The sequence below is a fragment of the Castor canadensis genome, chromosome 12, assembly GCF_047511655.1.
Source record: "Castor canadensis chromosome 12, mCasCan1.hap1v2, whole genome shotgun sequence".
NCBI lineage: Eukaryota > Metazoa > Chordata > Mammalia > Rodentia > Castoridae > Castor > Castor canadensis.
The window spans coordinates 123224180-123248981 of NC_133397.1; the positions used below are offsets into that span (position 1 = coordinate 123224180).

Here is a 24802-nt window from a genome sequence, read left to right on the forward strand (position 1 = left end):
ATACATTGCCTACTTATGGCGTTCTATAAGAAGGAAAGATAATGGTGATGACATTTTAATTTTAGATGTTGGGTAAATCTTTCATGGAAAAAAAAAAAATAGCGAGAAGCCAATTTCGTTAATCAAGAACACTTAATGGGAGTAAGAAATGCTAGTCACTGGAAGTGTTCCAGGGTGGATTTAGGAAACAAGTACAGAGCCTTGCTACAAAGTACAGAAATGTTTCATTTTTCTGTAATCTAGTTACCATACAGCACCAAGAAGGATACTTTCCTACTCACCCCTCAGGGCTTAACCTGTCTTTAGGTGAGCGCTCCTCCTTTGGGTGACTCCGTTTCCCCCAGTACAAGGACTAAAAAGATTATCGTTGGAGCATATGTGCTTACGCAGCAGTACCAGGCCCGAGTCCGCACCAGGATTGAAATCTGAGCCACCCTGCTCCTTCTCACTTCTCTCCCACTCCCTTAGACGCTTTGCTATCAGCGCCCCACGAGGTCGCTCGGGCCCGCCCACTCCCTGATTGGCTACCGGGTGGGAGGCTCGTTCCTTCGCTCCCCATTGGCTGCTCAGGTGCGTCTCCCGCCTCCTGATTGGCCGCCCGGAGAGGGCCTCTCTCCCAGTTACCCAGAGACGCTATTTCCGGAGAAAGATGGCCGCAGTGCGTGCCCTGGGGACCTGGAGCTGGAGCGCAAGGCTGCAGGTAAGCCGGTGTGGGTGACGTCGGGCAGGGAAGGAGCGGTTTCTACGGAGTCACATCCAGGAGTGCTGTGTTACTTCTCCGAGAGCCACGGGTCCACCCGATGGACAGGTGGAGGATGCGTGGTAAGGAAAGGGCAGAGAAGGGGGGCGAGCCCACCGGTCTGCAAACCGGTCTGCACTCCTGCCCCGGACGCCAGGGCGCTTCTGTCGCGATCAGGTCGCCGTCCTGTATTACCTGCATCCCCAGACCCCACTAGCCTTTCACCTGCTGACCTTTGACTGAGCACCTGCCAGGTGCCAGGCATTGTGAAAGGCGCTTAGGGATACAGAGATAGATTCTTTCGGCATTGGTGCGCGCCCACGGTATGGCAGATGCTGGTCCTACCACCCCTGACCTCAGGAGATGCGCAGCCTAAAGGAAGAAACCTGTCGAGCACAGAATGCCACCGGCGGTCCTTACCCCTGAGGAATGGAGAGGCTTGGAATTCCCGTGCCCACGTCACTCCAACTTTTTATCACCCCATTGTCCTGCAAGTCCCCCTTTGTCATACTTCGCAAAGTACTGAGGCATCCCAAATGACACTATTTCATCCTATCTGCACACCTCCTTCTTCTTCTTCTTCTTCTTCTTCTTCTTCTTCTTCTTCTTCTTCTTCTTCTTCTTCTTCTTCTTCTTCCTCCTCCTCCTCCTCCTCCTCCTCCTCCTCCTCCTTCTTCTTCCTTCTTCTTCTTCTTCTTCTTCTTCTTCTTCTTCTTCTTCTTCTTCTTCTTCTTCTTCTTCTTCTTCTTCTTCTTCTTCTTCTTCTTCTTCTTTCTTCTTCTTCTTCTTCTTCTTTTCTTTTTCTTTTCTTCTTCTTCTTCTTCTTCTTCTTCTTCTTCTTCTTCTTCTTCTTCTTCCTTCTTCTTCTTCTTCTTCTTCTTCTTCTTCTTCTTCTTCTTCTTCTTCTTCTTCTTCTTCTTCTTTCTTCCTTCTTCCTTCTTCTTCTTTCTCCTTCTTCTTCCTTCTTCTTCTTCCTCCTCCTTCTCCTCCTCCTCCTCTCCTCCTCCTCCTTCCTTTCTTTCTTTCTTTCTTCCTCAACACCCTCCTCCTCCTCCTCTCCTCCTCCTCCTCCTCCTCCTTCCTTTCTTTCTTTCTTTCTTCCTCGACACCCTCCTCCTCCTCCTCCTCCTCCTCCTCCTCCTCCTCTCCTCCTCCTCTCCTCCTCCTCTCCTCCTCCTCCTCCTCCTTCCTTTCTTTCTTTCTTTCTTCCTCGACACCCCCTCCCCTTTCTCCATTTCCCTAGAGGTCTCTATAGCGATTGACTCCTGACCTTTCAAGAACCTGCTGTGTGCAGCAGGTCCTCTGCTAGGCACTGGGAATACAAATACAAAACAGAGACTGCAATCTCCCAGAGACTGCATCCTTGTAGTGGGGGCAGGGAAGAAGGAGACAGCGGTAGCTATTAACAATTACAACTCAGCATACGAAGTGCAGTGATGGGACAAGTGCATAGAGCTACAGGAAAACAAAGGAGTGGATCCCTGTGGGGGACGTGGGGATCAGAGAGAAATTCCCAGAGGACACTGAGTAACTTGAGGTGTGTGAAGGATGAGTAGGAGGCGACCAGAACAGGGCTCTTGTCAGCAGTACCTTGCTAGGTTTGGGCTGCCCTTCTTTTGCAAGCTCTCCATTCTTGGCTTCTAGACACCAGCCTCCCAATATTCTTCTTCCCACATCTTTGGCCACTTTGTTCCAAACTCCTGGGGTTTTTGTTGTTTATTTTGTGTTTTTTTGTTTTGGGTGGTACTGAGGTTTGAACTCAGTGGGTTCACACTTGCCAGGCAGACACTGTACCACTTCAACAACCCCTCCAGTTAATCTGTTTCTTTACCCAGTTTTAAATACAGTGAAAGGCTGCATAAGGATGTTACAGTCCACTATGGACTATATATATGACAATGTTCCTGTAAGATTATAATGGAACTGAAAAGTCCTATTGCCTAGCTTTTTACTGTACTCTTCTTACAGATGTGTTTAGAGATACAGATACACAATACCATCTGTGACAGTTGCATGCAGTGTTTACTACAGTTGTGCAGCACAGGAGCAATAAGTTATATCATGCAACCTAGATGTGTAATAGCAGAGCTGTTTAGTTTGTGTAACATGCACTAAGATGTTTGCATCTCAGAACATATGACTGTTCTTGATCACTTTTTTTTAGTGGTACTGGTGTCGGAACTCATGACCTCATGCTTGCCAGGCAGGCACTCTATCACTTGAGCCACTCCTCCAGCCCATGCCTGTTCTTAAGTGATGTGTGACTAATGGCGTTCCTAGAGGCTCTGACTTGGGCCCTCTGAACTTTTCCCATTTCCTGTGTTAGCTCATCCACTTCTTTGGGTTTAATTACTATCTGTGCTGATGATTCCCTGATCGTCCAACCAGTTCTACCACAGACTCATGTGGCATATGTCCAAGAAGTCTACAAATGCATTGTATAAGAAGTGTATTCTTAGATGCAAATAATAAAAACCCAACCAATAAGTAGGAAATTAAACATCTATGTGCACATAGAGCATCCCAAAATGAGATGCCAGCTGGCATTGAGAAAGAGACTCATCATCAGGGTTGTCATATCGGCAATTCATTTGCCCTTTCCATCATGGCCATAAGAGAGCTGCTACAACTTCTTACTCAATATCAAGGCAAGAAGGAGGAAGGGATGGAACCAGGTGACTTAACTGGGTAAAACAGTGTGATCTGGCCAGTGCTAGCACAGAGAGCTTAGAAAACCTAGCCTTTAACCATCTCACAATGTGCCATGATACCTCAAAGACACCTCAGACTCTCTGGTTTCCTGAGTTGAACCCTCAAACCTGCTTCTCTTGTATCTAGCCTGTAACTCTGAAGAACATCTGGTCCCTGTTTTTTACCCTGCCACCACTTCAGGTGTCCTAGTTCATCCTAACTGGACCTCCTGCCTCTGATCTATGCCTTTCCATCTCTTTCTCCACAGTGTAACCAGAGTGGTCTTGTAGAGTAAGGCACACATTTGATGTCCTTTTCTTGCTTAGGACTGCCTCAACAAGGCTGGTAGAGTGGCTCAAGTGATAGAGCACCTGCCTAGTAAAGCCTAGTAAGCGGGAGGCCCTGAGTTCAAGCCCTAGTTCCACCAAAATAAATAAATAAGAAATCTGGAATACTGCCTCAACGAAATGTCCAAAATTCAAGTGACTGGGAAGTTTATGATCAGACCTTTCCAGTTTCCCAGTCTTCATTTCTTTCTTTTTTTTTTTTTGCGGTACTGGGGCTTGAACTCATGACCTTCACCTTGAGCCACTCCGCTAGCCCTTTTTGTGATACATATTTTTGAGATAGGGTCTCACAAGCTATTTGCCCAGGCTGGTTTTCAACTGTGATCCTCCTGATGTCTGCCTCCTGAGTAGCTAGGATTACAGGCGTGAGCCACCAGCACCTAACAAGTCTTCATTTCTTATTAAAAACCGATCCTGACTCTGCTGTTCCTACCTTCCCCAATACACTAGAACGCTGTTAAACACCTTGGACTCATTTGAACACACAATGTGTGTTGATTCCTTTGCATACGTGTTTCCTCTGCTATAAATACTTGCCTTACACCCCATGGCCTCTCCAGCAGCACAGCTTATCTCCTGCTGTGCTACTCACATCCCATGTCTTACAGCAGCTCAGTTTCCTTCCTTTGGGTTTCCTTAATACACTCTATGTCCACCATTGCAGCACTGTAACAATCACTGCCCACTTGCCCTTGACTTTCACTCTACTGTATACTCTATAAGGGAAGGATGTGCATCATTTTTTGTTCTGTATATAATCCCCAGTGCCTGGCATGTTGTATGTGCTCATAAATATTTGTTGAGTGACTCAGTAAAAAGAGTGTTTTCATCTTTTATAAAAGTAAGCTAGCCAGGCAGGCTCACGGCTATAATCCTAGCTACTCAGGAGGTAGAGATCAGGAGGATCATGGTTCAAAGCCAGCCTGGGCAAATAGTTTTCAAGACCCTATATCAAAAAAACCATCACGTAAGGACTGATGGAGTGGCTCAAGATGGAGGCCCTGAGTTCAAACCGTGGTACCACAAAAAAAAAAAAAGTTGTAAGCAATGGGAACTCTTACCACCCCTAGGGAATTATTCAGATACAGATGGCCTTATACCACGTTTCACATTTCCCTGGATATTATGCATTTGATGGTTAACCAACTTAACCACATCATATTGGACTTTTCTATGGTGTCTGTCCTCCTTTGGAATAGACTAATTTAAACTTAGGGACTACATATTGCATAGGATTTAGCTTTGAATTTCTGGTTCCAGCACAGTGTCTGACTTTAGGCTTGCTCAGCAATTACCTGTTGGATTATTATTATTTCTTTATTATGCTAATGTGTAAAACTTTTTGTCTAATTTTTTTTGTGGTACTGGGATTTGAACTCAGGGCTTGGTCTTAGGCACATTTTCTACCACTTGAGCATGCTCCCCAGCCTGCTACAATTTTTTTTTTTGGTATTCTTGTAGTAGATATTGAATTATTAGTAATTACCTTGAATCACTAGATGCAAAGTGGGATTGCCTCAGACAAGGTGGGCCAGATAGTCTCCATAGAATTTGGTTCATAGGTAAATTAAAAATTGCCTCAACTACAAAATATATAAAACTGGTAACTGTATAAGTATGCCTTTTCTTTTTTTGCTGGGACTGGGATTTGAACTCAGGACTTTGCACTTGCAAAGCAGGCCTCTACACTTGAGCCATACCTTCACTCCATTTTGTTCTTATTACTTTGGAGATGAGGTTTCAAGGCTGGCCTCGAACCTCACTTGATCCTCCTGATCTCAGCCTCCTAAATAGCTGGGATTACAGGTGTGAGCCACAGGTGCCTGGCAAGCATTCTTATTTTATTTTATTTTATTTTTTTCTTTTATTCATATATGCATACAATGTTTGGGTCATTTCTCTCCCCTCCCCCAACCCCCTAAGCATTCTTTTTTAAATGAAAGCCTTATGCTTAATTTACTAGTTTAAGTTTGATTCTGGGAGGAAAAAGTCTTCTCTAGCTTCACTAGTGTTTTTTTTTTTTTTTCACTAGTGTTTTTTAGTCTCTCTCTTTCTCTCCACTGTCATCACTTTGGTCAGGAGCCTGTTATTTTGTGTCTCAAGGTTGTAATCATGCCTTGGCCTCTACCTTTCTCTTCAACGATGGTAGTCTAATAAATGATTGCTAGACTGATTTCCTAATCCTTTTTTTAAGAAAACACACAATACATAAATCCTTACTCCTTTTCCTGGGCTGGAGGTGTGGCTCAAGTAATAGAGTGCATGCCTAGCAAGTGGGAGACCATCAGTTCAAACCCCAGAACCACCAGAAAAAAACATATTCCTTTCCTAATAAACTTTATTATTACTTTCATTAAAAAAAAAAAATCCTTACTCCTTTTTCTGACATTTACAGTTTCAACAATTTGGTCCTGGAGCTTTCTTTTATAAATTTGATGCAACCAAATCAAGTTGCTCAGTGCCCCAGCAGATTCCGGAAGCAAATTCCTGGCACGGTTCCTTTGGTTGTGCTCTTGCTCTGCATCGGGGCTTCTGTGTCCTTGTGCTCTCTATTGTTTGTTCTTATCCAAGAAGCCTTCCCAGGTCAAGCTAATCTGAAAACACCCACACATCTCTCCTTAAGTTCCTTTACTGCCTATAATTTATTACGAAAAATTAGAGCATGATCTTCCCATAGTTTCATTTTCTTTCAAAAGTTGCAAAATGATGGGGCCAGGCATGGTGGTGCATGTCTATAATCACAGCTCCTTGGGAGGTGGAGAGAGGAGAATGGTGGCAAAAAGTGAGAGACCCTATCTGAAAAATAAACTGAAGCATAAAGGGCTGGAGGAGTGGCTCATGTGGTAAAGCACCTGCCTACCAAGCATGAAGGCCTGAGTTCAAACTCCTGTAACTGCCCCCCCAAAAAAGTTCAAAAATCTGAAGTATTTTATTTAAATCAAAGCAAATCTATGTATTTCAAAACTTGTATTTACTTGCTGTACATTTTCTACCTGAGTAGGCAGAGTTTGACTTTATTCTTTGATTTTTTTTGTTGTTGATCAAGAGCCAGGGTTGTGGGAGTTGAAGGAGAAAGGAAGGTCAAACAAAAGGGGTATGCTGGGAAAAAAGAATTTTTTCACTGTCTGCTTAGTTTTAAGCTATCAATTTAAATTACTTTAGATAAGCTCTATTGTTCCTGAATGTCAATGTTGAAATGAAAATAAAGATATTATCAAGATTAGTTGCTTGAGAATGAGATTTTTAAAGAAAAGCTGAGATGTATGTTTACTTATTTTTGGCAGTACTGGAGTTTGAACTCAGGTCTTCACACTTGCCAGGCAGGCGCTCTACCACCGAGCCATGCCCCCAGCCCTGAGATGCGTGACTTATGAACGGGATCTTCACATTTTCTTTGCTTCAGAAATCAGTAACAACTTAAAAATTAAGTTTTAGAAAAATCACATAAGAATTTAAATGTACTGTTCCAGTCAGTAAATCAATTTTTTTATTTCATATTATTTGCTTTCAGAAAAAAAAAATTCTTATTTCTAAGTACGTGTTAAAACATGACTAGTACAGGTTGGGTGTGGTGGCCTATGTCTGTAGTCCCAACTACTTGGAAGGCTGAGGCAGGAGGATCACTTGAGCACAGGAGTTCAAGACCAGCCTGGGCAACATGGCCAGAACCCATCTCAAACAAACACAAAACCAACCAACCAAAGTCTCTAATGTGTATCATAACTTTACATTTTTACAGACTAATTGCTACTAATACACGTGATTTTTTTTCACTAAGAAGTTAGACATTATTGCAGTTTACCTAAAGTTTGATATAGTTATCAGATAGTAATAACACTGAAATGTCAACATTCAAAATAAATTATTACACCTTTCAGACACTTAGGTTTTTATATATCAAGTTAAACACATCCAAGCCTAACATATTGCCTGTTATCATACTAAAGTGTTACATAAAATAGTTAAAAAGTCATCTATAAATTGTAATGAGAGAACTTTGGGGACACTCAGTGGAAGAATGCTTGCCTAGCATGTAGAAGGCCCTGAATTCCATCTCTAGTGCTGGGGGAAAAAAAAAAAACCTTTGGGTATAATACTTACATACGTCTTTCCATGTTTTACGTGCTAATAATCACTATGAAATTTCCATAGCTTTATTTCGGGAAGTCTAATGGCTTCCTGTAAGCTGAAGTGTAAGGAATTTTGGATCTGACCCTGAGACTATATTACTAAACAAAAGAACAACAAAATGTTCTCCTTATGCTAAAATTTGAGTCCTTTTGATTTCTTGGACAAAAATTCTTAAGAAAATACCAATCTTCATAACCTTGATTGTTCCTGCTGAAGTGTCCTGAGTTTTGCCTAGAGAATCTCCTATTGACCTTGTGATAATGATTATTCTAAAATAGAACTGAAATTCAATATATACTTAAACAGATAAACTGTTCAGTTACTTTGTAAATGCCTCTTTTTGTGTTCTGACCTGTAGATTTGTGTTCGCTATTTTCAAACATGTAGTAATCTTCCCGTTTTGAAGCCAAAATGCGTGTGTTTCTTCGGTTATCCTTCATTTAAGTATAATCACCCACGTCACTTACTGAGAACAGCTGCTGGTAAGTATGCTCTCAAACAGCATGTGTAAATAAAGCATCTTATGAGTATTGTCTAATTTTTTTTTTTTGGTAGTTGGAGACTAACCAAAGTCGAACAGAGTTGACCTTGTACTTGTGGCGTGGCTCTCCCTACATTTACCCGTTTCCCATGTTCTGTTTTTCCTCCTACTCCCTGCTTTCCTTGATGCGTGTCTTTAGTCTGTTGGGATTGTGTTATTGGGCTATCGATTCCCACATCGGTATGTGGGACCTTAGTGTATGTTGGTAATGAAAAATAGAATTCAGACAAATTCTGCTCTTCAATGATTTTTACATGTCAGCCTCCACAACAGCCTAAGACTTGTAAGTCTTACCTTCACCACTTTAAATAAAAGATTAACATTTATATATGTATATACATATATGTGTGTGTGTATACAGACATCCTCACATACAGCCACACAAAACATACATGGTCCTGGAGGGGCTCCAGTAGTAAAGTGCCTGCCTTGTAAGTGTCAGAGCCTGAGTTCAAAGCCCAGTACTGCCAAAAATAAATAAATAAAAAATTTTAAAAGTCAGTTTCATCTGGACTATGGCATAATTATAGTAGTTAATTCATTGTATTGTGGAATTCATTCATTCTACAAGTATTTGTTGGTCACCCACTGCACCATGGCACTGCCCTGGGTACCTGCAATACATCAGGAGGCAAAATTAACATCTTTATACCTGGCAGATTAAATAATTAGAATGTGAAAAGCATTTGGTATCTATTTTTCTCTGTGCACTCTTCTCTTTTTAAGGTCCTCTTCCTTTGCTTCTCTTTGATTTCAGTTTTTACAGGAGCACACTCTTCGCCATGCCTCTTCTTACATCCCATCAACTCTCATGCCTCAAGTATCACCTGCTCATTGGACATTTTGGAATCTGTAGCTGTAGCTTGAACATCTGTCTCACCAGTTGGTGGCTAAGCATCTCTGTTCCTGTCTCATGTATAAATCAGATTCCCCAAACCCAGTCTTTTACAAGTCTCTTTTTCCCAGATTCCTTAAATCAAATAGTTCAGCTAGAAACCTAGAGTCATCCTGAATCCTGTCTCACTTCCAGTCATTTGCCAAACACCGTCAATTTCACATCTCATGTGTTCCTCAAATCCATCTTCTCCTTTTCCAACAGCTTTGAGGACTATGTAAGCTCCATTCCTAAGTCTTACCTACAGTAGGCGCCTGCTTTCCCTCCCTGCTTTGCCTCTGCTGTTCCCCCCCTAACAAGCCACTCCAAGTTTAGTGGCTTGAAATCATCTAGGTGAGAGTGTCCAAGATCGCGTCAGTCACGCGTCTGACAGTTTTTGCTGGTTTTCCACTGGGACATCTCATTTCTCCTCCATATGGCCTATCATTCTCAGGGACATTAGATCAGCATTCCAAAAGGAAGAAGGTAGAAGCGTGAGGACCCTTGAGACCTGGGCTGCTGAACTTGCACGGCTTCATTTCTTCTACACTGGGTAATCCAGCAAGTCAGCCCAGCATAGCTATAGATGTGGTGACACAGATTCTACCTCTCGATGGGAACGTGGCTCCTGGTGACCTTTAGGATAAAGTCCAAACATCTTAGCATGGCACACAAAGCTGTTTTACATCTGGGTCGCTTTGCCAATACCCTCCCTTTGTTCAACCATATAGAACTGTGCATCATTCCCTTACCCTGCTATGCAGTCATTCCTGTGTTCTTGCTTTCCTTGCTGAGTATTGCTGTGCACTGAGGTGCCACTGTTTACTCTTCATTTTGATGACATAGATAGATTTCTCCTTCTTCATTTGAACTCAAAACCAACCATTCTTGATCACAAATCTTTGTGTTCCTTTCTAATTACTTCCTTTGCAAAAAAAAAAAAAGTCTAGAAGTAGAATTACTTATTGAATTAAAGATGTAGACTTTCAAAAACATTTAAGGCATTTTGTTGTTTTGTTTTTTGGGAGGCAGGGTATTGTATTCCCAGGTTGGCGTCAAATGCCTTGGTTCAAATAACCATCCTTTCTCAGCCTCCTGAGTAGTGCAGGCCACCACACCCAGCTCTTAAGTTTTCTGGTCCTTCTAAATCACGTTCCTTTTTAGAGAGACACCAGGACATACATTAAGCAGTAAGCTGGGAGAGAGCCCTACATTAGAGAGGAAACAACTGCTTAATACCTCCAGGCCAAAAAGCTGTTTTATATTTCCTTACTGTTTAACTCCTCTATCTATCCACTCAAGATTTTTTTTGCAGCACTGGGATTTGAACTCAGGGCCTCATGCTTGCTAGGCAGAGTGTCTACCAGTTAAGCCACTCCACCAGCCCTTAACTCCTCTATTTATCAAGGGAAGTTTTATAATCCCATCACCGGGTTGCACATTTTATACATACATGGTTAGCAGCAGTCTGAAGACAGATCTTCTGAGTAGATTCAGAGTCATTTGTTAACTTGGAAAAGTGGAGAGGACCTGGGGATGCTGGGTATTGACTGGAAATCCTTTGTCTTTTGGGAATAATTACCATACAACTTCTCAGTTTTATTTAAAAAAAAAAAGAGGGTGGGGGGGGCCACGAGTATAGGTCAAGTGTTAGGTTGCCTACTTAGCACATGCAAAGTCTGGAGTTCAAAACCCCAGTACCACCAAAACAAAGAAAAAGGTAGACATTTGCAAGAGGGCTGAACATGGAAAGAGGAAAGAAAAGTGTTAGGGATAATTTGGCAGAACCTAATTTAGGCATATAAGAATTTCCCATCAGGTCTACTGATTTCTACCCATAAAGAGTAAGGATGGTGACAGGGAGTCAAAAGAGATCTAACTGACAGCAGGCCATTTCTGGTAAATTATTGTCATTTCCTACCATAAATTAGGAGATCCCGTGGGGAACCTTATTGTATATATCCTTGTTCCGCTTTCTGTTCATTACTATTGTTTCAAAACCTCATTGATTTGTTAGCAGGGACTTTTGTAACCCTGTAAAAGAACATTATTTGGGAAGTTGAAAAATGTAAGTTCTATGTCAGTGTCACTAGGTCTGTGTCATGGAATAACTTATTTAAATCCTTAATGGTTATGAATAGTGGTTTTGATTTTAGAATTATAAAATGCCTGCATTTTTGTCTGAAAGATGGAACAGTTTCTGTCTCTGCTTGACAGCATTTTCTAATTTGAGATGTAAGAGCAACTAATGGTAATATAGACACATTTAATAAGGTCATTTCTCATTTGTCTTTGAAGCTGTACGGGGGCAACTCGTTCAGTTCAAACTCTCAGACATTGGAGAAGGGATTAGAGAAGTCACTGTGAAAGAATGGTAAGTTCATCTCAAAAAAAAAAAATCTAAGTAAATGTAAAACTGACTTAAGCACAAATGAGTATGAGTTAATTTAAACTGAGAAATTTCTTCATAAAACATTTAATACTTTTTTTTAACAGCAGTAAGTTATAATTACTTTGAGTTGACAATATGCTTGTGGCAAAATTTGTCATACGCCAAAGCATTTTATTTGATGTGACTTGTGGATAATTATTGCTCCCTCCCCCTTTTTAAGATCCTTTTACTGTCTATCCTTTATGTCAGCTAAAAAGGAAAATTAATTTAGAGTAATCCCAGGAGGATCTCAAGTTCAAGGCCTGCTTGAACTACACATGAGACCCTGCCTCAAACAAAACAAAATAAAAACATGGAAATTATCTTATAAAAGGTGATAAATTGATATAAAGATACAAACCATACACACACACACACACACACACACACACATATGATGGGAGGTCTTGGGGATTGAACCCAGGGCCTTAAGCAGCCTAAGCAGGTACTCTACCACTGACCTACACCCACCCCACCATATATATGTCTTTAAAGCATTTAATGTATGAACTTATAATTTCCTTCCAAATTATTTTGAAATCATCCTATAGTCTGTGCTCTCTTTACCACGCTGAAAATGATTTTAGTAAGAAATGTTTGACTCACTTTGACCTGACACTCTTTCCCTATATCTTTAGGAAATTAAATTATATATTCATATATATTATACACACACATACACACCTGAAACAAGCCCCTCTACCACTTTAGTCATCTTCTACCCTTTTTCTTTCTCTTATTGGGAGGAAAAAAACCACCTCTGCATCCTAAACTAACTTTAAGAGGTTTTTAGAAGTAACAATTCAGGTGAGTAAATAGATTTTTCTGACCATAATTTTATACTGTTCAAGAGCCTTCCCTTCCCACCCCTTTTCTTCCCTTTCCCCCTTTCCCCTTTCCTTCCCTTTCTTCTCTCCCCTCCACTTCCCTCTCCTCCCCTTTCTTCTCCCCTCCTCTCCACTCCTTTTCCTTCCCCCCATGTTATATAGCCCAGGCCTGACCTTGAACTTGGGAGCCTCCTGTCTCAGCCTCCTGAGAACTGAAATTACAGGTATGCTCCTCCATACCAGCTCAGATTCTTTTAAGGATCTGATTAAGCCACTTGAACATTCTTTTCCTCTACTTCTTACCATTTTTGATTTGTAAATAGAAGAGGACTATAATAACATAGACATCCCTTACAGCTGTGTGTTAGTGGCACAGTGGGATTGTGAGATGAGGAATGAACCTCAGTCAGAATATCCTGACTTTGAAGCTTATCAGCTACCTTATCTGTGACTTACTTATTCTGAGTCACTGTCTCTTAATGTATAAAGTGGGGCCTTGTACATTTATACTGCCTCTGCCTACTCACAATGTTGTTGAAATGAATGTAATGTGTAGGAAGTGCCTTTAAAAACCTCCAAAGAGCTATGTACATTTGATTTATTGATACTTTATTTTTAAGACCAAGTTACCCTTTCTAGGTTTTTAAATTTTTCTGACATTTCTTAATTCCTACTCTTGTTAATTCTGTAGCTCCACATGCTAGTGAAAGATTTGAGGTTCTTGGAATAGGAAATTGTTTTATTCTTGATGAAAAGCCTAAGGCTAGATGTTTTGCCCTATGTCTATAATCCCAGCTAAGTGGAGGTCACAGGGTGTCAAGTTCAAGGCTACGCTGGGCTTCACAGCAAATTGAAGGCCAGCCTGAGCTACATGAAAGACTATCTCAAAAACCAAGGGCTGGAGATGAGTTCAGCACTCCTAAAAAATAAAGAACAGAAAATCAAATAGTAAATCTATTAGTTTTTCAATGAGAGATAAATCATTTGTTTTTCAGAAATTCTTAAAGAAACATTAAGAGCTTTCTTGAGATTGAGGGTATGGTTCTCATGGTGGAGCTCCTGCCTAACAAGCATATGGCCCTGAGTTCAAACTCCAGTATTGAACCCTTTCCCCCAAAAAAAAGCTTTCTTGAGTTTTTTTGCTTTTTGGGTTTTTTTTTTTTTGGCAGCACTGGGGTTTGAATTCAAGGCCTCAATGCTTGCAAGGCAGGTGCTCTACCCCTTGAGCCATTCCACCAGCTCTTGAGTTGTATGTTTGATCTCTAACTTCATATTTATAAATAACTCAGGAAAAATACATATTGTCTTATAATTGGTAAAATGCTAAAAAGCAAAATTTGGTCTATAGAAAGGAGCCTGAAATCTGAATAAGTAAGGAAGCATAATTTGACAGAAAGTGTGGTTTTGTATAAGGGGGAAGTTTATTGTTAGAAGTTGTTTTTCCATACATTTATGTGTGAATAAAGTATGAATAAAGAAGAAAAATACTCCAATTTCAAAAACAAAATAAAAGTTTAGACAACATACGTGTTTTTCTCTTAAAATCTATTTTGTCTGATATTGGTAACCATTCCACCTCTTCTTTTGGTGTTTGTATGTTTTCTATCCTTTTCACTTTTAATCAGTCTTTTTTTCGTTTCCCCCTTCAATTTTCATCCTTTTACTCTGAAAAAAAAGATGAAAAAGTATATCTTATATCCACATACTTGGATCATTAAAAAAATCCATTCTGATCTTTCCTTTTTTATTCAAGTATTTAAGCCATTTACGTTTAATGTCACTACTAATAAGGTAAGATTTTTATCTGTCATTTTGCTCTTTGTTTTTTTTTTAACCATTACTGCCTTCTTTTGAATCAAGTAAATATTTCTTGTGTAGTATTTTAGTTCTCTTTTTAATTTACTTGTGTTTTTACCTTTACTGATGTTCTTTATTTATTCATATGCATTTGAGTTTCTGTTTAATCTTTCATTTCAGCCTGAATATCTTAGTATTTTTGGAAGGACAAGTGTGTTGGACTGATTTTTATCAGTTTTATGTGAAATATTTCAATAGTTTCTGCCAGATAGGAGATTTTTGATTGACAGTTTTCTCCCTTCAGCATGTTGAATATACCATTTTATTGTCTTCTGGCTTGCGTGTTTTCTGATTAGAAATCCTGTTAACCTCAGGAGGAGTCCTTGTACATGGTAAGTGGTTTTTCTTAGGCTGTTTTCAAGATTCTCTATTGTTCAACAGTTTGATTTTGATGTATCTAGGTGTGGCTCTCTTTGAGTTTCTCCTTCTTGGAATTGGTTGAATTTCTTACATGTGTACACTAGTGTTTTCCATCATATTTGGAAAACTTGGGGGCACTGTTTCTTCATATATTCTTTCTGCCCCTTTCTCCTTTCCTCACAGAAAACTGATGATGTCTTGCAGTTCTCTGAGGTTATGTTCATTTTTTCTTTTCTTTTTATTCCTTGGAAAAATCTCAACTGACCTAACTTTAAATTCACAGATTCTTTCATCTACCAAATAGATTCTGCTGTTGAGCCCTAGTGAAGTTTTCATTTTAGTCATTGTAATCTGCAGCTATAGAATTTGGTGTGTTTTTTTTAATTTATATATATATATATATATATGTATATATATATATATATATATTTCAATCACTTTATTGATCTTCTCTCTATTTTGTGAGACATCATTGTCTCATACTTCCTGCTAATTTTATACATTCTTTTTGATCTTTGAATGCATTTTAATATTCATTTAAGTTAACTTTTAATTGTCAATTTTAAGTCATTGGCTAGTAAGCCCAACATCTGGACTTCCTCAGTGATAGTTTTTGTTGTCTACATTTTTTTCAAGTGTATAGGCCTTATTTTTCTGTTTCTTTGCATTCTTCATATGTTTTGGTTGAAAGGTGGACATTTTAAATGACAAATCTGGGAATCATATCTCCTCTTTCCCAGGAGTTTTTTTTTTTTTTTTTTTTTTGGCAGTACTGAGGTTTGAACTCAGGCCTTCATGCTTGCTAAGCATGCTTGCTAAGCAAACACTATAAAGCTTGAGCCATCCCTCCAGCCCTTTTTTACCTCCCCAGGACTTTTGTTGTTGCTACCACTGAAGTCTATACACGAGTTAGTGAACCCCTAATGATTAGATATAGATTTCCTTAAATATCTTGAGCCAATAAGGCTTCAACTCTTTGCCAAGGAATTCTGTGTGTACTCTGAACAATTCTGTGTGTACTCTGAACACACCTCAGTCCTATGGCAATTTAAAGTTGTGCCTCAGCCTTTGTTTTCTGCATTCACAGGGCCTCATTCAGCTAGATGTGACAGGTTGGAGCCCACTGAGGTCTTCCTTGAGCACGTCATAGCGCTGCACATTTGCATGGCCTTTCAGATCCTTCAGAATGTGTCAGCACTTTACAAAGCTGCCTGTGGGCATCTCATTGCCCAGATCTTCCTTTTGAGATTCTTGGCCATACTTTGCCCCCAGCTTCTCTTACTATTTCAGCCAACCAATACTTATAAGAATACTGCCAATTGTTTTCATCAAACACTGGCAATAGATCTTTTCCAGCAAAGGGAGCTCTGAGTTGCACCAAGAGAAACCCTGTGGATACAGCTTTTCCCGGGAGCTGCCAGGCAAGTCACAAAGAGTGACAGTTCTCTGGGTGTGTAGCTTTTTGTGGAGTTCCACACCCCATCTGCCAGGCTGCTGATTTTCATGGCTACTGCTGAGCAAGGTAGGGGAAGGAAGATAGTAATAGAGCAAGTTAAACATACCACAGAATCTGTTGTTTTTAATGAGGCCCAGCCAGTTTTCCTAAATAAGTACATCTCAGTTTTTGCAAACATTTTTTAAGTTCTAGAATTCTGAAGAGTTGATTTTTTTTTAACTTTTGTCAGCGTACTTGTTGCTTGTATGGAAGAGAGATCTTTGGAGGTCCTTAGTTTGCCATTCTGGAAATATAATTTCTCTGTATGTGCCCCTTCCTTCCTTCTTTCCTTTCTTCCTCCCTCCTTTTCTCCCTCCCTCCCTTCCTCCCTTCCCCCTTGGGATTGAACTCAGGACTTCGAGCATGCTAGGCTAGCACTCTACCACTGAACTATACATGGAGCTTTTATGTGTGCTTTTAAACCTAATGCTATGTCATGCATGATGTTTTATCATGGCTCTGAGAGCTGGTTAAGATAGGAAGACAAGGAGTAAGAATGGATTAACAATTATCTTGAAGAATTAATGGCAAGTCAGAAATATGCTAGACACTTCAGGAATGGTATTAGAATCAAAATTGTCTGTAGCATTTCAGGTTTGGTCCCGTTCCTCCTGTTCTGTTTGCTAAGAATGTCTATATGAACTCTGTAAAAGCATACCTAAAATGATTAAGGTAATGATATGCAAAGGAAGACTAAAATAATTCTAGAAAGAAACAGCGAGAGAACTCTTACTTAAAATTCAATGCACAAAGGATGTGTATTGAAGACATCAAGTTTTTCTTTCTTTTTTTTTTTTTTACTTAATTCTAGAAACAATGGCATTTCTTAGAGGCATGTTTCAGATTTGGGGTTTTTAAGTTAGAGTTGCTCATCCTGTAATACAAGTCAATAAACAAATACCATTTAAAAAATAACATTTGAAGAACTTTTCCAAAAAGATGGATCATGCAGAAAACACAAATGTGTGATTAAATCTTTAGATCCATGAACGGTTGTTAAAATTTTAGCATTTCTTGGAGGTCTTATCAAAGCTTCTCTGGAAGCCAAGTTCATCTCTGACACATTTCTTGGTGTACCATCTGGGCGCAATGCACATTGACATGGGCTAGATGGGTGCTGACATGACTCAGCACGGCTTTTACATAGGATGATCTGACATGACTGTTCATGTAAAGTGTCTCGCATCCTTTTCTTTTAGGTATGTGAAAGAAGGAGACACAGTGTCTCAGTTTGATAGCATCTGTGAAGTTCAAAGTGATAAAGCGTCTGTTACCATCACTAGCCGTTACGATGGTGTCATTAAGAAGCTCTATTATAATCTGGATGATACTGCCTATGTGGGGAAGCCATTAGTAGACATAGAAACAGAAGCTTTAAAAGGTACCTAAATGTGCTCACCTGTCTTACCCAATCGATTACTGCCGTCCTTTTGTCATTGGGTCCCTACAAAAAGTGATCCTTGCCAGGTGTGGCACCACATGATTTCAATCCCAGCCTTCAGGAGGGTAGTGAGTTCACGGCCAGCATGACTGTATCTCAAAAAAACAGTAAGAACAATAACAATAGTTAAGAGTGATCCTTACTTTTTTTTAGCAGTTCTGGAATTTGAACTCAGGGCCTCATGTATCCTACCACTTGCGCCACTCTGCGCACCCTTTTTTGTGTGGGGTATTTTTGAGATAGGCTTTCTACCCTCCTGATTTCTACCTCTTGAGTAGCTAGGATGGCAAGCATGAGCCACAGGCACCTGGCAAAGGATCTTGGGTTTGTTTGTGTGTTTTTCTTGGTGGGACTGGGGTTTGAATTAGGGCTTTGTGCTTGCCAAGCAGGCGCTGCTCTGCTGCTCGAGCCACACCTCCAGCCACTGATCCTTATTTTTAACACCTCAGAGAATCTATGTTGTGGGTTAAAAAGACAAAATTAGGAAAACAGAAAAGATTCTCTGTAGTGCATATTACCTTTTGATCAGTTACCATGTTGTAAACATGTAAAGTAAGATTTCATTTATCTGGAGGCCTGCCTTCTAGAAACCATTGTGTTCAAAGAAGCAACAAGCTGTCTCAGGATTTAAAGATTCAGGTCCTGAAGACTGGTCACTAAGGACAAAAATTCAAGTATACAAGGATTTAATCTAAGCCAGGTATGATGCTTCATTCCTGTAATGCCAGCCACTCAGGAGGCAGAGGCAGGAAGATCTTGAGTTTGAGAGTAGCCCAAGCAAAAAAAAAAAAAAAAAAAAAAGGGCATAGTTCAAGTATTTGATAGCTTGCCTAGCATGTACAAAGCCCTGAGTTCAATCCCCAGCACACCCCTAACCCCTCCCCACCCCCTGCAGTATAGTTAAATCTAACATAGGACTGCTCTCATTACCACTTGTAATTAATCACCTTTTCATCAGTATAACAAGACTTGATACAGGTTCATTTAGCTCATTCTTTTGGAGATTCGAAATTCAAGATTGGACAGCTCATTGGTTTGGCCTCTGGTAAGGGTGGCTGATGGTGACCTATCCTGGCAGGGGTGCATACAGCAACAAGCAATCACATCTTGTACCTGGAGTGGAGAGCCTAGTCAAGGGTAGCACATTAGGGTGTGCTGAGGACTTCCCACTGGGCCCTGCTTATTAAAGTTTCCACTTACTTTTTAATTTTGCCACCCTGAGGACCAAGTTTCTAATCACAGCAGACCCTTGGGAAACACTCAAGCCACACCCATACCATAGCACCATGGATATCTGTGTAGATTTTATGTAATACATATGTGCATTCCCACTGATGATCGTTATGAAAGCCAAACTTCTGTAAGAGAAATAGAAAAGAAGGAAAGCCAATGAAAGTAACAACATCATTCAGAAGCAGCAGCATCCATGGGACATGAGCAGTCGAAGCTGTAACACAAGGGAATTCATTATGAGAGTGGAAAGAGGACAAATGAAACGTTGAGCAGTTCATTGGCTGCAGATAGCTGGCCCTCTGCCTCCAAAGTTCACTTAGCTCGTGTCATCTAGGAAACAGCTTTGACATCAGGCTGTGATTGGACTCGTAAGCCAGCATTCCATCTGAAGGTGCTGAGATAAAGACATTTTGGTAGTAACTCAGAAGTGTGAATGCAGCATTTGAGTTACAGTGGCAGGCTGAGTCAGAGCTGCAGTTCCATACAATGATAACTAAGACTGCCATCACTTTTTTTCCAGAATCACATTTTAGAATATATAAAGTATTTTTTTCTGTCTTTCCCTGTGAGGGATTCTAGTTTTACAAATAAGGAAGTACATAGTCAGAAAGTTTGGGCAATTTGCTCAATGGTCAGTGTCAAGGCTGGACTTAATATTTAATTATGTGCCATCCTGGAGATCAAACCCAGAGCATCGAGCATGCTGTGCAAATCCTCCACCACCGAGCTGCAGCCTCGGCCCCAGGAGGGCCAAGTTTAGAGCCTCCAGGAGGGCCAAGTTTAGAGCCTAGATTCCTGAGTCATCAATTGAGTATTTTTCACTGTGTTGCCTCTAGAAGTTGAAGATGGCTTACTGAAGGCTTATTATTGCTTATTTCATTTTCCTTACTAAAATGCAGTATATTGTAGAAAGTTATAAAGTGCAGAAAAGTAAGAATAAGAAAATGAAAACCTATGGTCCTACTATACAGAAGTCACCACTACTTAGCACCTAAGTCTCTATCATTCCAGACATTTTTCTAGGGTATATATATTTGGTTTTGGTTCCTTTTTTTTCTTCACAAAAATAATATATTATACATGCTGTAATATGTTTACTTAGTTAATGATCTATGTGTTCTCATGATAAAACATTTTTATTTTGTCTGAATTTCAGGCCATATTTCAATTTCTCCACTTGTCTGCAAATATCCTTGATATTTCAATTTTTTTTCAAACTAGAATCTAATGTCAGAATATACATGTCACCTGGTTATTACATCCCTTAAATGTCTTAGTCTAGTTCATTCTCCCTTTATTTTATTTATTTATTTATTTTAATTAGAGCATAGGAACTTTGCCTTTACATTAACAAACATGTTTCTTTTTTGGTGGTACTGGGTTTGAACTCAGGGCCTTGTGCTTGCTAGGCAGGTGCTCTACCATTTGAGCCACTCCATCAGCCCTAGTTAAAGCTTTTAAAACTGCCTTTGATTCACTATATGAAGATCAGTCACCAAAGATGAAACCTTACAGAATATAGGGTAGTCCTGGAGCCATTCAATCCCACCAGTTGGGGAGAGGGATACAATTCGGGTTTCTTCTTACTTCTGTTCTCCTCAGGTTCTGTTTCTCTAGCGGTAAAATTGTGAGATCTTCCCTGCTTACTCAGCATTTTTTGGATCATCAAAGGAGAAACGTGTAAAAACACTTTAGAAGCTATTTGACATGCTTTGTAGTAAGATGATACTGTGTTAATTAAAAGTAACTACGTGAGTGTGACAAATAACACATGAACGACTTCTCACCAGTATGTTTGTTTTATCACTCCTATTTACACCCAGATTTCTAAAAGACAGAAATATAGAGGTTTTCCAGGAAAGTTTTCCAGGAAATGTTTTCCAGGAAAGTAACTGTGAATGACTTGATCTTTCAAAAATGCATCTAGTAATTTTGATATATATTTTTGGGTTATATGTTTCTCATATTTCAACAAATAGACATTATCCACATTGGTACTGGGGTTCCTACAACAGAATCTCTTGATTTTTCTTTGGGTCTAGTTTCTAATGCTAATCTTTCTTACTAGTGTCTCCAGTAACTTAACTAGATATGAAGAATATACAGAGATTCAGAAAGTTCAACAAAATTACATCTTTAACTCTAGGAGTTGTAGTCCAGTTACTTGGACATGAAAGAAACGTTGCTAGGGTTGGCTGGATGTGGTGGCTCACACCTATAGTCCTAGCTACTTGGGAAACAGCAATCAGAAGGATCACAGTTCAAGGCCAGCCCAAGCAAAAAGTCCAACCAGTGGCTGGATATAATGGTGTGTGCCTGTCATCCCAGCTACACAAGGAAGCACAAGTAAAATAGGCGTAAAGCGAGACCTTATCTGAAAAGTAACCAACACAAAAAGGACTAGTGGAGTGGCTCATATGGTCCAGCAAGAATTTTTGCCTAGTTCAACAAAAACTAGTACTTCCTAAAAAAATAACTAGAGCACAAAAGGACTGGGGGTGTGGCTCAAGTGACAGTGTCTGCCTAGTGAGCTTGAGGTCTGGATTTCAACCCATGGTACTGACCAAAAAAAAAAAGATCAAATACAATTTACTAGGGCCACGAACTAATGGGACAGCACGCGTGAGTCAGCTATAGGCTTGAATTTCAGCTCTTCAATTCTTTTTGACCTTGGGCCAATCCGTTTATCACTCAAGCCTCATTTTGTAAAAGTATATAAAATGGAAATAATAATCCTACCTTACACTGTTGAATGAAGATTAAGTTGATGTTGTGTGTGTAACACGGTATTTCACATATAATAGCGCTCCAATAAAAGGTTTTTGGTTCTTTCCCTTTTTTACCATTCCGAGACTTTTGAGAGCTCCATGGGCCCAATTTATAGACTAGTTAGAGGATTGGACAGACTGTCTCCACAGTGGTGGAAATTTTTATTTGCTTAAAGTTCAATGTCAGTGTCAAAGCAAACCAGGTTGTCTACTGATTTGTGGAAGTTAAGTTTTTCATTTGCTGGTTCAGACAGATTTCCTAACAACAAACTTTGACAATTAAATGCTTGCAAAAAACATTTTTTCTTCCAAAATATACATACTAATAGCTTGATAGTTTTTCTTGCATCATAAGAACCAGATGAGCATTAGCCGCAGAACTCATTAAACCATATTCAAAGCAGAGCAACATTTTATTCTATTTTATTAATGTTTTTAGAGGTCCTGCAGTTTGCACTCAGTCTTCCATTAGGCAGGTGCGCTACTGCCTGAGGCTTGGCCCCAGCCCTCAAAGCAGAGCAGAATTTTAAACTACAATGAAAGCTTTTAAAATGTTCACAAATTTTATATGATTCTTTCAGATAACCTATGTCACATTTGATTCTTTCTTTATGCTTTGTATAAAAATATAACTGAGAAGTGTTTAAAATACAGTATGTTTAAAATTTTATAGAAGAATGCTGGGCACGGAATATATGTCTTTAATCCTAGCTACTAGGAAGGCAGAGTCAGGATGGACCATGGTTCAAGGTCAGCCTGGGCAAAAAAGCTAGCAAAACCTGCCTCAACCAGTAAAGGCGAATGTGGTGGTGTGAGCCTGTAGTCACATCTACAAGGAAGGAGGACTGCAGCCCAAGGCTGGCCCTCGGCAAAAATGTGAGACCCTACCTAAACAATAATTATGGCAAAAAAAAATGGACTTGGGGGTATGGCTCAAGGGTTAGAGAATCTGCCTAGCAAGTGTGAGGCCCTGAGTTCAAACCCCAGTACTGCCAAAAAGAAAAAAAAAACCTTATAGAAAAAACTCTCAGATTAACTTGCAGCTGCTGTATGACTACGAAACATGAAGTACACACATGCACACGAGTACTTAAACAGAACCAGGACTGGCACCATCCCACTCCACACTTACCACTACCATGTTGCACGTTCTCCCCGTCTAATAGTCAAGAATGCTACTTGCCCACTCTGACCAGTCCCTTTGAGTTGTAGGTACTATAGGCCACCAAGCTTTTTACAGGACTCTTTTCAGCTGAAGTATTGCCTTGTTACCAGATTCAGAAGAAGATGTCGTGGAAACGCCCGCCATGTCCCATGATGAGCACACACACCAGCAGATAAAGGGTCAGAAGACTCTGGCCACCCCTGCAGTTCGACGCCTGGCCATGGAAAACAACGTAAGTTTTCTTGCTACTGAAGCTGGCACAGAAGGTACGTGCTCGTGTCTCTGAACAACCAGCCGCCTGTCCTGTGATGAAACGGCATACACAATGTCTGTTACTGAGAAGTGACAGTGACATGTGAGCACTTGGAGAATGACATCAGGAACTTATTATTTGATTCTAGCTGGGCTCTGTGCTTCTGTTACTCTTTATTAGCGCCTCGTAGCATTAAGAGTCATTGAGTACTTACTGAGTGTCTTCGGTCAGGTGAACCACAAATGTAACTGGAGACAGGACCTTGCATACCTGTGATGGATTTATTAAATGCATGAAAATCTGTAAAGGGAATGAGAGAAGCGGATAGGAAAGGGGAGAGAAAGCAGTGGGCCAGGGATGGATGTGGTGACAAGGATCTGCCTTGGTCCAAGAGGGATGGGAAATATCACAGAAGTGTACTACACTGAGACAAGGAGCTGACCATTTATATTCCCTTTGTCGTCTTATAGTCAGCTTCCTGTTTCTATAACAAGATACCTGAGACAACCAACTTAAAAAGAGGAAAGGTTTATTTTGATCCACTTTCGGAGACATAGACAGGCATCCTAGAATTCCCTTCTAGGGCACATCCCCAGTGATCAGAAAACCTCTTACTACATCCTACCTCAAAGTTTCCACCACTTTCTCATAGCCACAAACTTGGGACCAAGCCCACACATGGAACTTTGAGAGATATTCTAGATCCAAACTATAGCAGTCATTGGCCAAATGGAGGGTAAAATGCCAAGCAAGGTGGCATGTTGGCTGTGCAATAACTACTAACACATTGTCTCATTTAACCTGTGAGACGAGGTGCTGTCCTAAGACTTACAGAGGTAAAGTAGCTGAGATCATACAACTGATACAGCAGTGGAACCAGAACTTAACAATGAGTCTGTGTCATGGCAAAACCAGTGCTTCCTGTCATGTCCTGCCCCCATTATTTGAGCATATGTGTACTCAAATATAATCTAGGATGGATTCTTCCTTGGGTTTTAGGGTTTTTTGTTTTTGTTTATCCGTTTAGGCAGAGTCTTGCTGTATAGCCCAAGCTAGCTTTGAACTTGTGATCCTCCTGCCTCTGCCTCCTGTACTGTCACGCTATTCCTTGTGTCTTAGCCCAAAATTAGAAAGTTTGTATATGTTCAAAGTTGAGGCTGGAGGCGTGGCTCAATTGGTAGAGCACGTGCCTAGCAAGCCTGACGCCTTGTGTTCAAACCCTAGTGCTGCCAAAGAAAGAAAAAGCAGAATGGGGAAATGCTTACATAAGTTATGTTATATACCTTGGACAAACTTTTCCTTTCAGTTGTTTTGAGACAGGATCTCACTATATAGGCCAGGCTGCCCTGGTACTCTTAATCTTTCTGCCTCAGCAGCCAAATGCTTGGATTATAGGTCTGAGCCACCGTGCCCAGTCCTCCCCTTGATGCAATTTTACACAATGATTAAGTATGTTCAAATACAAAAGCCAATAAGCATATTAGAAAATAGAAATTACCATATGAAACACTAGGATGTTAAGGCCATCAGATGAAATAATTATGTAATATATTGCTATAAAACAAGTAGGCATGATTAGGCATGCCTAAATTTGGGATACTAAGGCAGGAAGATCATGAGTTCGAGGCCAGCCTGAGCTACATAGCAAG

The 24802-nt window shown here is 40.2% G+C and overlaps 1 protein-coding gene across 2 annotated transcripts in view; it reads left to right on the forward strand.

Annotated features, from left to right (window-relative positions):
* Positions 1-605: 605 nt before the first annotated feature.
* Dbt (dihydrolipoamide branched chain transacylase E2) overlaps positions 606-24802 on the forward strand; it is a 36197-nt gene continuing 12000 nt past the window's right edge. For both annotated transcript variants that reach the window (XM_020166449.2, XM_074050903.1), the window contains exons 1-5: positions 606-700; positions 8267-8390; positions 11622-11697; positions 17493-17674; positions 23011-23132. In XM_020166449.2, coding sequence (XP_020022038.1) covers positions 650-700; positions 8267-8390; positions 11622-11697; positions 17493-17674; positions 23011-23132 — 555 coding nt within the window. In that variant the 5' untranslated portion in view covers positions 606-649. The remainder of the gene's footprint in view (positions 701-8266; positions 8391-11621; positions 11698-17492; positions 17675-23010; positions 23133-24802) is intronic.